Below are 14,881 nucleotides of genomic sequence, written 5' to 3' on the forward strand. Positions count from 1 at the left end.
TTGGTAGTTAAAAACAAAAACCAAAAACCTATGCCTTGCATTCTCCCTAAGTATTTTGTGAACACCAGTCATGGTAATAGATGCAAAGTGCTTTGCAAACCACAGAGCCCTTTCTGGGCACAAGGGTAACCAATGTGATTATTTGGGCAGCACCAAGTGCTCTTAGATCACCTGGCCAAGCCTCTTGCCTTTGTCTGTCTTGACTCCAGCCAATCTCTGCTGCCACAGCCACCTTAACATACATATGCATGATTGGCTTCCTGGCTTCTCCCCAGCTCCGAGCATCGGCTCCAGACGTGCAGTCCAGCTCCTGAGAACTGGAGGGCAGAGCTCCTTGCAGATCCAGTTCAGAAACCTCCGTTGGAGCAGACTCCTGCCTGCCGGCTTCCCAGCACCCTGCCCAGCAGTACTAATCACTGGCAGCCAGTCTGCTCCCATGAAACCATCAAAGGCATCCCAGCGTTACAAGAGCATCCGGAGAAATGCCAGCCAGCACTACTTCTACCAGGAGTCCCTGCTGCTCAGGTGAGCCAGTCCCATCCATCCACTGGGGCAGGTTTGTGAGGAGGGAAAGCCTGGGTCACCCTTGCTTGCATCTGACCAGAGGACCAAGTCCCCATCCTGCTCGGTTCTCCTTCAGAATGAACTCCGAAACTCCTTTTTCCAGGTCACTATACAAAAAGGGTGGCAACCTCAGCGATGTACACAGACATTGATGGCTGTACCCGCTTCTGATCAGAATCCAAAAGCCTGTACCCCAACCTGGCTTTATTGCTGGCCAAACCCACAGATGTGCTTTATCTGTTTTCTCTCTGTTTACTCAGTCAGCAATGTCAAGGGAGAGCAGACAATACATCTGTCGTAATAAATGAGGTTTCTGTTGGAAAAGGCTACAGGCTGGTTAGAAGTGGGGGAGTATTATTCAAATTTGTTAAATATTTATAAAGGTATATTAAAATCTCCATTAATTTGGAGAACCTGGAGAAAATTCTCCCTTGAGTAAGTAAAAACAAGCTGAATTAGAGAAAAGCAAAGGAATTCTTTTCCCTTACTTTTAAGTGCATCATTGATGAAATAGCCACGGCAAAATACCCTTAACTCCTCCTGAAAAGTTGCATTAAGTTTACTGTATTCATTTTCACTGGGAATAAGTGTTGCTATGTGTTGCAAAGTTGTTCTCCTAGAGAGTAACTATTTCCCTGAAACATTTGTACATGTAAATTTGCTTAGCTAATTTCTTGTTCATAGAAACTGCTTCCCGTTTGCTCTGTTATCTCTGATTTCAAATGAATCAAAGCAGGAGTACAGAGAGCGGGGGATCTCTGGATGAGAGAGTTTGATTTTTATTTATTTTACATCCAGAGTTAGGGGACAGGAGGCGTCCTTTCTTTGGAATTAGCTGATTATTTCAATGAGCCTGAAAAAGAAATGGTTTTGCCACCAAAGATGCTGCTATTCAGTAATCCTACAGGAGCGCTCTCTTGGTTCCTTTATGATGTCTTCTGATAGTATCTCTTATCCTTTGAAGCCTTTCTCTTTCACTGACCCATCAAAGTAACAGAACCCAGTGAATGTGTTCCAGTGGCTGCTAACAACTGTCGAATTCTCTCTCTGACTCCCCGGATCCCTCCCCTCTCCTTCTACACACACTAACTTCATACAGATGACCCCAGGGCAGCAAGATGCTAAACTTACCCAGGGCAAGATCTGGGATGGAAGCAATTCTACTAATCAGATTTCCTCCTTAATGCCCTGATCATTTCAGCAACTTGGATGACAGCTTTACTGCTGATGAAACAGGGGACAGCCATGATCCGGAACAAATCTTCCAGAATATACAGTTCCAGAAAGATCTCATGGCAAACATTCGCTGCCGACCCTGGACCATGGGACAGAAGCTGAGGGCACTGAGGTAAGGGTTATGGGTTATTGCAAGTATGCTTCCCACGAAACCACCCACCCTGCCCTGCCCTGGGAAACGAGCATAAAAGTCCACATTGGAGGGAGTGGTGGGTCAGATGCTCTTGATCTGACTTAGAGAAGTCACACACACGTCTGAGGGATCCACCTGGTCCAGACGGGCCTCAGTGTGTGTGTCTGTGTATGTGTGTCTGAGTTGGCTGTGTGCCTTGGTAGAGAGTGTTTTGGGTTTCTACCTCCTTTTCAAATACTAGATTTTAGCACTATGCCTAGAGATGAACAAAATAACTAAACTCACTAGGTATGCAATCTAGAATGAAAATAAATATTAGTTTTACCTGCTTGGCTATTACCTCCCTCTTGCGGCGGGGATCTCTGTGGGAAACTAGATGACTGGGACGCTTAGAGTCATATTGGAGAGTCTGTTTAGGTAATAATGAAGAGCTGAAGGTTGGAAGACATTGCCTTGCCATGTGGTATTAGGTTCTTTTCATAATTTCTCTAAAGACCAGTTCCTTTCTCTGTAAAGTTGAAGTGAAGGTGGAGCGCACCTACCTCCTGTGGCACTGTTAAGCTGTTAAGCAATCAGACAAAAATTCCTGGCTGCCCTCGGACTTAATCAGGAACTACGGCAGAGGGCTCCAGCATTTTTAGCATGCATTCAGGGTGATTCTTTTGCAAACTAGAGTTTGAAATCCCTTGATAGCAGTTCAAGGATTAAATGACGTAAACCATACGATATTAAGCCTTGTATCTGGGCTATAGTAGTCACTCCCTATGAGTGGGTAGTAACTGATGGTGTGGATTCCTGGGATCACAGCAAGGGGAGTGAGTAGAATGGTTCTTAATGACCAATGCCACTGAGCTACTCTGACCCATGAAGTGGACCTTCCTAGAGAAACAGACATGACACGTAATCATCGGGTACCTACTGTGTGGACAGGATTAGAACCACTGTCGTATCTTACGTTTTAGTGCCCCTTTCCAGACACCGAGCGCATTGCCCTGTCTCTCCAGTCCACCATTAGGTTTGACTTGCTTTCCCATCAAATCATGCCTTCATTAGATTTCCACTCCAGTCATTGTTCCTCCAGTCTGGCCAAAGATCCAGCCTGCCCCCACAGGTGGCCGCGGCAGATAGCTAAGGTCATCTATAGTTTCCACTCCCAGAAGTTTCCAGTTAATTCTCCAGGTCCGATATCAGTTCTCATCACTTCCATTTCTTTGAGTAAGGATGACATTTTTCAAATGAGAAGACTGATACTCAGAGATGTTAAGTGGCTTCCCCCAGGACACACAGCTTCTGAGTACTGGAATTGAGCCTTAAAGCTGGGCTTCCTGACCTCAACTCCAATATTCTATTCTATTGAAACAGAGGAACTCTACCAATTTATCCTTAAAAAAAAAAAAAAAAAGCCATGTAACTATATAGCACAAGGAACTATACCCAATATCCTGTGATAAACCATACTGGAAAAGAATATAAAAAAGAATGTACATATATGTATAACTGAATCACTTTGCTGTACAGCAGAAATTAACACAACATTGTAAATCAACTCTACTGCAATAAAAAAGTCATGTATTCTATCAGAATTTTAAAAATCATACAGGAATGCTGATGACTAATAACTATCTGAACTGTAAGAGAGTGAGTCTTTTTAACCTGCGGGCAGAGCAAAGCAAATGATAACTTTTCTGTCAGAATCAAAAGAACAAACCAGGCCTTCCTCCACAAGCGTAAGCCAGGGACCTCAGCCAGGGCTGCGAGACACCAACGCCAGCGAGGCACAGGCCAGTGGTCCAGCTCTCAGAGAACAGCTCGCCCTCTGAGACCTGCATTTGTCATCCCCGCGTCGCACGTTTCCTCCCCGTCACCTTGAGAAGCTACTGGAGCAGTGCTTCACTAATTGGGCCTGCGAGACTCATCAGGTCTGTGGAAGGCGCAGACCCTGACTGCTTGGGGCTCAAGGGAGCATTGCTGACACAGAGAGAGCAGCGAGCTCTGTCTATGGGGGGACAGAGCATATATTTATTTCCCCGGTAGGGAGGCAAGTGGTCAGTGCCATGGAGTCAGCATTGGTCTATGATGGGGCCTGGGTCAGCTACTGTCCCCACTGCTGTTACTGACCAGGGTTCTTGGCCTCCTTAATCAATAGAAATTAATCAGAGGTCAGACAAGGAATTCAGGCAAGGCTTTATCGGAGCCCCGACCGCAGCAGGGGGGAGTGAGAACAAACAACAAGTTTCCTGGCTCACTCACTTGCTGAGGGGGAGGCAAGCATGCTCCTTACATGGGGTGAGGGTAGGGGTGTGTGCAGGGATTGGGCCGGAGGTTGGCTTAGGTGGTCTGCCCATCCCCTTGGTGGTGTCGTGTGCAGGGCGCATGTGCAGTACCCTGCTTTTGCTCCTGACCATTCAGAAGTGGCAGTTGGGCTTTTTGGTTTTTTGTATCTTACTGTCCATAATTTGCCCCAACTGCACTTGCACGCAGTCGTTTTTAGTCCCTTAAAGTTTCTTTGTATTTTATTGCTCAAGGAGATGTTTGTCCAGGTGCAAGCACTGCAGCACAGGGTCCCAGGTCCCAGCCTGTCTCACTGCCGCCTCAGCCCCCTACTCAGCTCCCCATTCCTACACTTACACACCCACCCACTCCTATTGTTGTTTCAGGTCTCTATCATCCCTATTAGCTAGTGGGCTTCTCCAGGGCAACAGCTCTATTTTATGCGCCTCTGTATTCCACTATACTTGACCCAAACAAGTGTGCAGAAAATGTTTGCAGGGAAAAAAATTATAACGAATGAAATTAAATGAATTATTATTTCACTTATATAGGCCCCTATCTTTTAGATGCTATAAAAGGTATAACATCAACACTCACCCTTGCCTGCATGTCTGGTTCTGACCAGAATGAAGCCAGCCCATTGGCGGGGCTATGAAGGTGGAGTGTTTGCAGTGAGGTCAGGGAGGTTCAAAGCCCAGCACTCTGGTCAGGCATGTTCTGAAGCGATCGCGTTGTTTGTGGAAAAGGAAGTCAGCTAGTTCCTTGTGTCAATCAACGAAAGGCTAGGAACCTGTGGGTGTGACTTGGGATATACATGCATGAACTCCCTACCAAGTACACTGGTCCAACTAACAAACTGAATAATTCAGCAGTTCTTCAATGCCGAGTATAATTAAGTGGTCAACCATGGATTCATGAAGATCTCATCAGTGTAGTCACAGATGAGGTCACCTTGAAGGTGACATTCTTCGCTAAGAGTTTTTGACTTCAGTCCGTTCCATGGAATTAACATTTTTTTTCTATTCCTGTGGTTCTTTAAGTGTGAATTTAACCATCTATCCTAATGAATTCAGTCTGTTTTCAAGGATTAGCCATTTAGGTGACCCATCAGGTCAACTCAACAAAGTGGTCAGCTAGTGTGCCAGTGGTTAGTCTGGGCTAAATCAGGTTGTTCATGGCTACATAGACACAACTTTCTTGCTCACATTAACCAGACACTACCCTTTTCTCAAAGCAGATTCTCTGAGCTAGGTCTGACTTTCACTTCCAAAGAATTAATTGCAGGAACAAGGCTGCTGAGATTAAGTGGAGGAGCTGAGATGCTGGTACCTGATACCAGGATTTCCAAAGCCCATAATACCCAACCAACAGCCAGAATCAGGGCAGGGCATTAAGAAACTCAGTTGCAACTGATTTTAGTATTCACTCATCATTTCCTATGAATTCATGCATTTAAATGTTATAGAAAATATTTTAAGGGAGTTGTCTGCTTACCACTGTTTGATTATCTATTCCTGCTGCACTTCCACATGTTTTGCCAAGATTATCAAGGTCATAAAATTGCGCTCACCACCAAGTTTTTCTTCTCTCAGGCGAGCGAAGGACATTGTGCTGAAGTTTGAGGGGAGGCTGACCAGGACCCGAGGCTACCAAGCGGCAGGTGCAGAGGTAAAGAGCCCACACGTGGACGTGCCCACCCTCCCTGTGGTCTCCGGGCCCAGGAAGTTGTCCTTGCAGTTGCTGTACTACATAGGTTGTGAACATCCATCATTAATAGCTGTAGAACAGTATGTTGAGCTTGAAGTTCTGCATGTCCCCAAACTTGGATTTTAGTTCCCGATGCTGTCACTTACCAAGTGGTGTGACCCTGGGTAAGCCCAGCTCATCAGAAAAAGGTTATATCTGCCCTTGGGAGAATCCTCTAGCCTCTTCCCTGAGTTAAGCCCACCCATGTGCGTAGGTTTCATTCACTGTACAGTAAGTCCCCTACATACGAACCTTCAATTTGAGAACTTTCAAAGATGCGAATGGGCGTTCACATGTCCAAACACATAAGCTAGTTTACGTATCTGGCATACACCGTCATGTGCGTGCATCCTCTGCAAGTGGTTGTGCTTTTGTGTACTTTACTATACAGTGCTGTATAGAGTGAATTAGTACAGTATCTTTATTTCTTGCCTGGTCACTCGATGCCAGCCCCTGGATGCCAGCTGTTGTACTGTACTACTGTACTTTTCAAGGTACTGTACTATAAGATTAAACATTTTCTTTATTTTTTGTGTTTGTTTGTTTTTTATGTATTATTCGTGTCAAAAGTATTATCAACCTATCACGATACAGTACTATATAGCCGATTGTGTTAGTTGGGTACCTAGGCTAACTTTGTTGGACTTACGAAAAAATCGGACTTACGAACGTGTTCTCGGGACGGAACTCGTTCGTATGTAGGGGACTTACTGTATTTCTTATAATGAGAAAGTTACAGGCATATTCCAATGCTCATTTTATAATACAATGCTAAGATTTTTGTTTGTTATTTTTCCCATTCAGTTACTTGCAGTTAAACTTTAGTATACATTGAAATTATCTGTTTATAGACATTCCAATACTTTTCATAAATGTTTCCAAGGCAAAGAAAAAAAATCATTTCTCCTACTATAATCCCGTACTTCCCAAGATAGAATCTTTTTAAAAATTTTACATTTCAGCCATTGTATATATCATTTTCACATCGGAGTAAGTAGAGTATACAAATATTTTTGTCTTGCTTTTTTTTCACTTACCACCATAACAAGGATTTTTCTCCATGTTGCTATGTAGTTTTTATACCTATTGTTTCCTATGACTGTGTAATATTCCATCAGAAAAATGTCTATTAATTTAATTAGTTATGTACCTGCTGGTGGTCCTTAAATAGCTTCTAATTTTTCGTTAGTATTAACAGCCCTGCAAAGACCGTCTTTGCACAGACGGCTTTTTCTATCTTTTAAAATTCTTTTTCTAGGATAAATGTCAAAAGTACGACCTCTGTAGTAAAGAGTATGATCCATGTTTTTTGGCTCGTGATAAATACTAATCAATTATTCTCCAAAAGCTTTGCCATCCACAAGGAAAGAATTTGCTGTCTTCATAGTATCTCCACTAATGCTGAATATTGTAGTTTTTTCAAGTTTATTATTTTAACAGACAAAAACTGACAGACACACTCTTTTTCGATTCTCTGAAACAAAAAATATTCTTAGTAAAGTTTAAATTAAAGCTGGTCATAAATTTTGCATAACTGAATAGTTATAAAATATCAAAGAATCCCCAAGATTGTGCCTTGGCTTTCTTTCTTCTTACTTTTCACAGAATCTGCCTGAAGACGCTAACCCACTCCTATGATCAAAATTACCCATAACTCTTTATGCCTGTCACACTATGATGGAGCTTATGGAATAAATCTATAAAACAAAATTATCTTTTTATAAGCATATGTGCTACCAAGCTCTCTCATTTTCTCTAAATAAACTGAAATGCTATGGAAAAATATCTGAAACAATGTAGGGTCTCTCACTTGGGTTCAGACAACCTGTAATATGTATAACAATGAAAAAGTCCTGGGGCATTTAGTAACAGTGAGCTCAAAGTGGATTAAAAGTGTAAGTTAAGGGCTTCCCCGGTGGCGCAGTGGTTGAGAGTCTGCCTGCCGATGCAGGGGACGCGGGTTCGTGCCCTGGTCCGGGAAGATCCCACATGCCGCGGAGCGGCTGGGCCCGTGAGCCATGGCCGCTGGGCCTGCACGTCCAGAACCTGTGCTCCGCAACGGGAGAGGCCACAACAGTGAGAGGCCCGCGTGCCACCAAAAAAAAAAAAAAAAAAAAAGTGTAAGTTAATAATGGACTGAATTCTTAGAGTCAGAGTTTTTAAAATGAGAAAAGTGATCCAAATGTTCAGTCTTACCTACAGATTGTCCCACAGTTTTCAGCCTGCACTTAGCAGACACAGCTGCCCCAGTCCTTTCCATTTTACCAATGGCCCTACAGAAAGCAGTTCAACCCAGTTCAGCTTAATCCATGTGCCAAGCTTTGTGCTGGGCACTCAGGGTAAAGAGATGGCTGAGATACAGTGTCTGCTGCCCTCTGGAGACACAGCAAAATGTCAAAGAAAATCATCCTCCCACCATGTCTTCCTGACACTTTGGTTTTCCCCCCTTCTCATTCTGAACATCATTCCTCTACCTTTTTATATTTAGAATTTTTTTTTTTTTTTTTTTTGCGGTACGCGGGCCTCTCACTGCTGTGGCCTCTCCCGTTGCGGAGCACAGGCTCTGGAAGCGCAGGCTCAGTGGCCATGGCTCACGGGCCCAGCCGCTCCACGGCATGTGGGATCTTCCCGGACCGGGGCACGAACCCGTGTCCCCTGCATCGGCAGGCGGACTCTCAACCACTGCGCCACCAGGGAAGCCCCTATTTAGAATTTTTTTACGCTGGAAATTTTAATACAGACCGCTGAGGATGAGCAGCCACTCCAAAGCAGAGAAAACAGAAGCTATCTAGCTGTTACCTGCAGCCCAGTGAGTTTTGTCTCTATTTACAGTCTTTGGTTTCTCTTAGAAAAATGATAACTTCGTTTTTCAAATAGTAAATTTTGTATAATATAACTACTGTACACTTTCTCCCATGATTCCCACGACTGAGATCCTGCTCACCACTCACCAGGGCTGCCACTCTATCCTCTCTTGGGAATCACAGTTCCAGAACACAAGTCGTCCTCTGGAGCCCCTCCCACTGTTTCCCACCTGCATCCTCTGTGCACATGGGTTTCTCCTTGATTCCAGCAGGAAAACACCTTGTTACAGACAATCTGCCTTTGGCACCAGTTTATTTCTATGCTTCATAAGAAAGCAAGGTCTGAGCATGTGAGACCACCAGGACCCATGCAGTCACGTAGGCAGAAATGCTACCCTGGGCACGTGGAACACCAAACACCAAGAGTCAGGACACCTAGGTCCTTCTGCCATTGTTTCCCTGCTCTGGGTAATGACTTGGAACCTGACGAGGTTTTCATGCTTGATTCTTAAGATGTCTTCTAGTTCGAGTAGTCTATGTCCTTGGTTTCTCACATGATACCAGCAAGGGACGTCATCCTTCCTGAGAGCCTTCATGGCATGATTTGGCAGGAACGCTTCCCCTGTGCAGAAGCTGAAGGTACCTGCCCATGATGGTGTATAGACTGACTGGCCTCATAACAGATCTTCCTGTTTCCACTCATGTCCCTCCATCTTCCACTCTCTTCCACATAGGAGCCAGGGAAATCTTTGATACAGTAAACTATGCATGCCATTCTTTAATTAAAATAATGAATGATAGGGACTTCCCTGGTGGTGCAGTGGTTAAGAATCCACCTGCCAATGCAGGGGACATGGGTTCAATCCCTGGTCTGGGAAGATCCCACATGCCGCGGAGCAACTAAGCCCATGTGCCACAACTACTGAGCCTGCGCTATAGAGCCCTTAAGACACAACTACTGAAGGCCGCGCGCCTAGAGCCCACGCTCCGCAACAAGGGAAGCCACCGCAATGAGAAGCCCGTGCACTGCAACAAAGACCCAACGCAGCCAAAACTAAATAAATAGATAAAATAAACTTATTTTTAAAACTACTACTAATAATGAATGGTAGATAGATAAGATAGATAGACAGAGTTTCATTACACTTAGAATCAAATCCAAACTCCTTCCTCTAACCCAGCTGATCTGGCCATGACCTAACTATTGGACCGCATCTCACTCCTCTCTTCTTTATTCTCTTCTATAAAATGCCCAGCTCGTGCTAAGCCACAGGCTCCTACTGGCCATTCTCCCCTCCTAGACAGCTCTTCTACCAATTGAGGACTCTTAACGACTTTACAATGGACCAGAAACTCAAATGCTTTCAACACCAAACCCTCCCCAAAGGATACTGGGCATTCCGCCTCTGTCTGCTGTAGGGGATGACAAATCAGAAAGCCATGGTCTTCCTCTCAATACTGCAGGAGAAAAAGCCAGGTGAACAATATAAAGGCAATATAAGCTAGGATGTGATAAGCATTATCAGAGACCAGAATGATAGCTGGGGAAGTTTACAGATGGAAGAATGTATTTCTGGCTACAGAGAATCTGTGTGAGGTCTCCATGGGAGTAGCTGTATTTGAGTTGGGTCTTAAATCATGAGCAGAAAGTGAACAATTCCAACTTCTGATAACATTCAAGTAGATTTTCATTTACAAGCAGCTGTTTTGGCCTTAGCAGACATATTCAGGATAACATAATCATGCATGTCTGCATCAGGACCACGTGCTGTCTTACAGTTCAGAAGGTTGTCATTACATTTGTAACCCTTCTTTCTGCAATGATATCATTTGCTTCCAACACAAACCCACATTGTTTGTGTGTTAAAATGAACAACCTGCTAATGTTGTGGGAGAGAAAGCCCAGTGTCAGGGCACATTTTCACATTTTGCTTTATTCTCCTTTGAGAGAGAGAAAAAAAAAAAGATTTTTGAACTTTTGGCGCTTGTGTCTTAAACATCCAAGACAAATTTCCAGACCTTATTTTGGCAACTTTGGCCAGGAGAGAGGCTGGGAGATGAGCTCCAGCTGCAGGATGGGAGGCACACAATGGGGCTCATTTTCAGGGTATGTTCTAGACTCTTGGTCCTTAAATAGGGACGGGAACTGTAATCACTGGGGAGTTTGTGAGCCATGTGGATTCCTGAGCCCCACTCCCGGAGGGGACCAAGGGGGTGTATTTGGACTTCATTCCTCAAGTAGTTCTTAGTCCTCACAGCAGGAATGGTGTGAATAAGGCAGGCTGAAACCCTAGAGAATATGCACCTCAGTACAGACACCGCAGCTTAGAGCCCTTAACAGGAGCCTTCACCTGGGCAGAAGCCCAGAGAAGACAAGTGGCTGCTTTGGTCCTAGCGCTCCCTAAAGTCCTGTGAAATCATAATGAAAGGTATCAACTGGTGTGTCTGCGGGCCTCGCCTCCATTTAGGACCCTGGTTCCACAAAGGCATTGCCGTCTTCACGAATGTCAAGTCCTCTAATGCTACTCCCTCCTGTCTAGCTGTGGCGGAAGTTTGCTCGTCTGGCCTGTAACTTTGTGGTCATCTTCATCCCCTGGGAAATGAGGATAAAGAAAATCGAGAGTAAGTGTTGGCACTTGGAGGAGTGGGGTGGGGATGCGGTGCCCGTAGCCAGACAACGGTGAGGCCTGAGACGGGTCTGGTACATCCCAGACCTTACACTGAGCAGCCAGGGGCCCTTGCACACGTAGTGCCGACCTAGGCTGGACATGGGTCCGTGGAGATGGAAGACACAGTGCCTGTCCCCACCACCTCCCAGGATAAAAACGGTCCCACGTTCCACTGTGGCTCTGCAGTTCTCTGTCAGTTCATGCCTTAGACACAATACAAACTCAAAAGGATAGAGGGGAAAACTGTGTGGAGGAATAAAAGGATAACATGGGCAATTGCAGAACAAAAATGCAGAAATTTGCATTTGGAGAGAAGTGACTGTAATCATTTAGAAAAATATCCTAAAAAATAAATCAATCACAGTCACCCTTAAAAACACACACACAGTACAAACACACAAATGCAACACACAAGACCAGGAATAAATATAACCAGAAGTCTGAAATAAAGAAACTGTAAAATTAGACCATGGGATTTTTTAAAAGTCTTGTGAAGAGACATAGAATGATTTAATATTTGGAAGGTGTTGATTTTCTCAATATGTTTATGTTTTAATGCAATTCCAATAAAATTCTCAATGCAATGTTTTTTGTATTCAACATAATGAACTCATATGAAAAAAAATTAATTGAAAACTTTTTTAAAAGGAAAAACTCAAATGAACTTGTATAATCAAAATGTTAAAATACATTATAAAAGCTACAAGAATTGAAACAGTGTACCATAGCACCATAAGTGATGCTGGAACAATTCAACTGTTTTAAAGAATAACATTAGATCTTTCATTTCAAAGTTCCATTAAATATTTAAATAGAAAATAGGAAGCCATGAGAGAATTAAAAGAAATATAAGTAATGTGATCTCAGAATGGAAGCCTGTCAAATTATAAAAGTAAAGAAGGAATCATCAAGGAAAGTACTGTTGTATTTAACTATACATCAAAGAAATTTTACATACATAAAAAATAAACAGATCTAAAAGATGACAAATTGAGGGGGGAAAAATTTTTCAACATTGAAGTGGAATTAAATACCAGCTGGTGGAAATGTCAATTGGGATGATGTTTCTAGGGGAAAGTTATAATTTGGACCAAACGTCTTCAAAATGTTTGCACTCTTTGATAGAACTCTTCCACTCCTTAACAACCAGAGAAAACAACAGCCACAACAAAATCAATGCACTAGGCTGTGTGGACACACTTGGTGCCCAGCCCAGATCCCTTTACTTGGCTGGTCCACTTTTTCTCAGCTGCTCTGAATGTTAGCTGCTATGACTCATAGCTGTCTCCTTCTCTAGAGGATGAGCCTTGGCCCACATTGTTCCAGATGGTGGGCACTCATCACCTGCTCCCCCAGACCCAATGGGTAGCCTAGAGGCAATGACAAAGGGGTATTCAAGTCCAGCTTTTTGTTCAAAGTGGAACCAACTTATGATGCAACTTGCCCTCCAAAGGTCCCCATGGGATAAGGCTAAGCTGGGCTCCAGCTGAGACGACATCTTTGCTGAGCTCTTTCCCCTGACCTTCCTTGACCCCCTCACCCCCTTTATCCTGAGAGCACTTCCTCAATATATCATGTTAGCTGAACCCTTTTCTCAGGCTCTGCTTCCAGGAAATCTGACCTTAGACAGAAATTGATTCTTGCAGAATTATTTACCCTAGTGAAAAGTTAGAAACTTCCTAAGTTCAAGTAGTGGGGGATAAGTTAAATCAATTATGTAAAATTGGTTTGCTGGAACAATAAAATTCATTTTATAGGGAGATATTTTGTATGAGAAAATGCTCATAATATATTGATAGCTCAAGATGCATATTATAGAGATATGCCAATTTCATACAAAAAAAATACACATATAGAATGAAAATGGAGGGTTCCCCTAAAAATTTACTAGAAAGTAATTCTGGTAGTGATTTTAATTTAGTAACCTTGCAGTAGGTCATTTTTTGGTCGTCTTTGTGATGTTTTGTGTTTTCCTACCTATTATGAAACATAAGCTAGATTTGAAATAAAATTTCAAGACGTTATTCTTCCAAGTATGATACAAGTCCAGAAAGTCATCACAAGTATCACGCATATCCCAATCCAACTTCTTCTATGCCCCCTTGTTTTCTCAATAGAAATTTGTTTTTAACTACACTTTTTATTTTAGAATAAGTTTAGATGTATGGAAAAGTGACAAAGAGAATTCTCATAACCCCTTCACCCATCTAACACTATGTGAGATGTTAATGTTAACATGTAACATACTGTTATTTCTTTTGAAATTAAGACAAAAGAATCCTTAGAATATCCTTGGAACTTTCAGAACTATGCAAAATAGAAAAGAAATATATTAAATTCCCCAAAGATGCTGATACTTCTGAACATAGGTGAAATGTAAATTTGATAAAAGCATTTTCGATCAATATGACATTAGGGAAAGTAATCCATTAGGGATTAGGGATCTGTGTATATGACTGGGAGACATTAATGAACATCTTAATCCTTCTAAATGATCATCGTGGGACAACACCCTGATAGGTACAATTATGGCATTCTTAGTCTATGTCCTGCTGCTGTAAGAAAAATTACAGTGTTGCTTTACAGAGAACTTCTTACACTGGGAGGATTTTCTATAAACCGTTCTCATTATCTTTCTTTAGGTCATTTTGGATCTGGTGTTGCCTCTTATTTCATATTCTTGAGATGGTTATTTGGAATTAATATTGTGCTCACGATTATGACAGGTGCTTTTATTGTCCTTCCAGAGGTAAGAACTATTTCCGGTGAGTTTAAAAGTGCCATTTGTTAAAAAGTAGAGACGTTTAGAGCTATTGCATTAGACAACCGCACTCATTATCCTCATGGGAAGGATAATCTGTGTGTGAAAATAGGGCCTGGCAGGGCTTCCCTGGTGGCGCAGTGGTTGAGAGTCCGCCTGCCGATGCAGGGGTCACGGGTTCGTGCCCCGGTCCGGGAAGATCCCACATGCCGCGGAGCGGCTGGGCCCGTGAGCCATGGCCGCTGAGCCTGCGCGTCCGGAGCCTGTGCTCCGCAACGGGAGAGGCCACACAGTGAGAGGCCCTCGTACCGCAAAAAAAAAGAAAAAAAAAAAAAAAAAAAAAGGGCCTGGCAAACCTTTTCAGCAAAGGGCCAGAGAGTAAATATTTTAGGCTTTGTGGGCCGTATGGTTTGTCACAACTTCTCAAATCTACTGTGAAGTACGAAAGCAGCCATAGATATTAGGTAACTAATAAGTGTGGCTGTATTCTAATAAAATTTTATTTATAGATACAGAAATTTGAAGTTCCCATCATTCTTATGTGTCACAAAATACTACTCTTCTTTGGTTTTTTTTTTCCCAACCATTTAAAAATGCACAAACCAACCTTTGCTCTCGAGCCACACAAAAAGTGGCGACAGGCTAGATTTGGCTTATGGGACAGTCTGCAGACATTGTGTTAAAATAAAAACCACTT

At 43.1% G+C, this 14,881-nt stretch overlaps 1 protein-coding gene across 1 annotated transcript in view; it reads left to right on the forward strand.

The window, feature by feature from the left end:
- The first annotated feature begins 436 nt into the window (after positions 1-436).
- TMC3 (transmembrane channel like 3) overlaps positions 437-14,881 on the forward strand; it is a 44,377-nt gene continuing 29,932 nt past the window's right edge. The window contains exons 1-5 of the mRNA XM_067698509.1: positions 437-525; positions 1,766-1,912; positions 5,797-5,872; positions 11,295-11,376; positions 14,066-14,172. Of these exons, the coding sequence (XP_067554610.1) occupies positions 437-525; positions 1,766-1,912; positions 5,797-5,872; positions 11,295-11,376; positions 14,066-14,172 (501 nt within the window). The remainder of the gene's footprint in view (positions 526-1,765; positions 1,913-5,796; positions 5,873-11,294; positions 11,377-14,065; positions 14,173-14,881) is intronic.

Source organism: Pseudorca crassidens, chromosome 1 (genome assembly GCF_039906515.1).
Source record: "Pseudorca crassidens isolate mPseCra1 chromosome 1, mPseCra1.hap1, whole genome shotgun sequence".
Lineage (NCBI taxonomy): Eukaryota > Metazoa > Chordata > Mammalia > Artiodactyla > Delphinidae > Pseudorca > Pseudorca crassidens.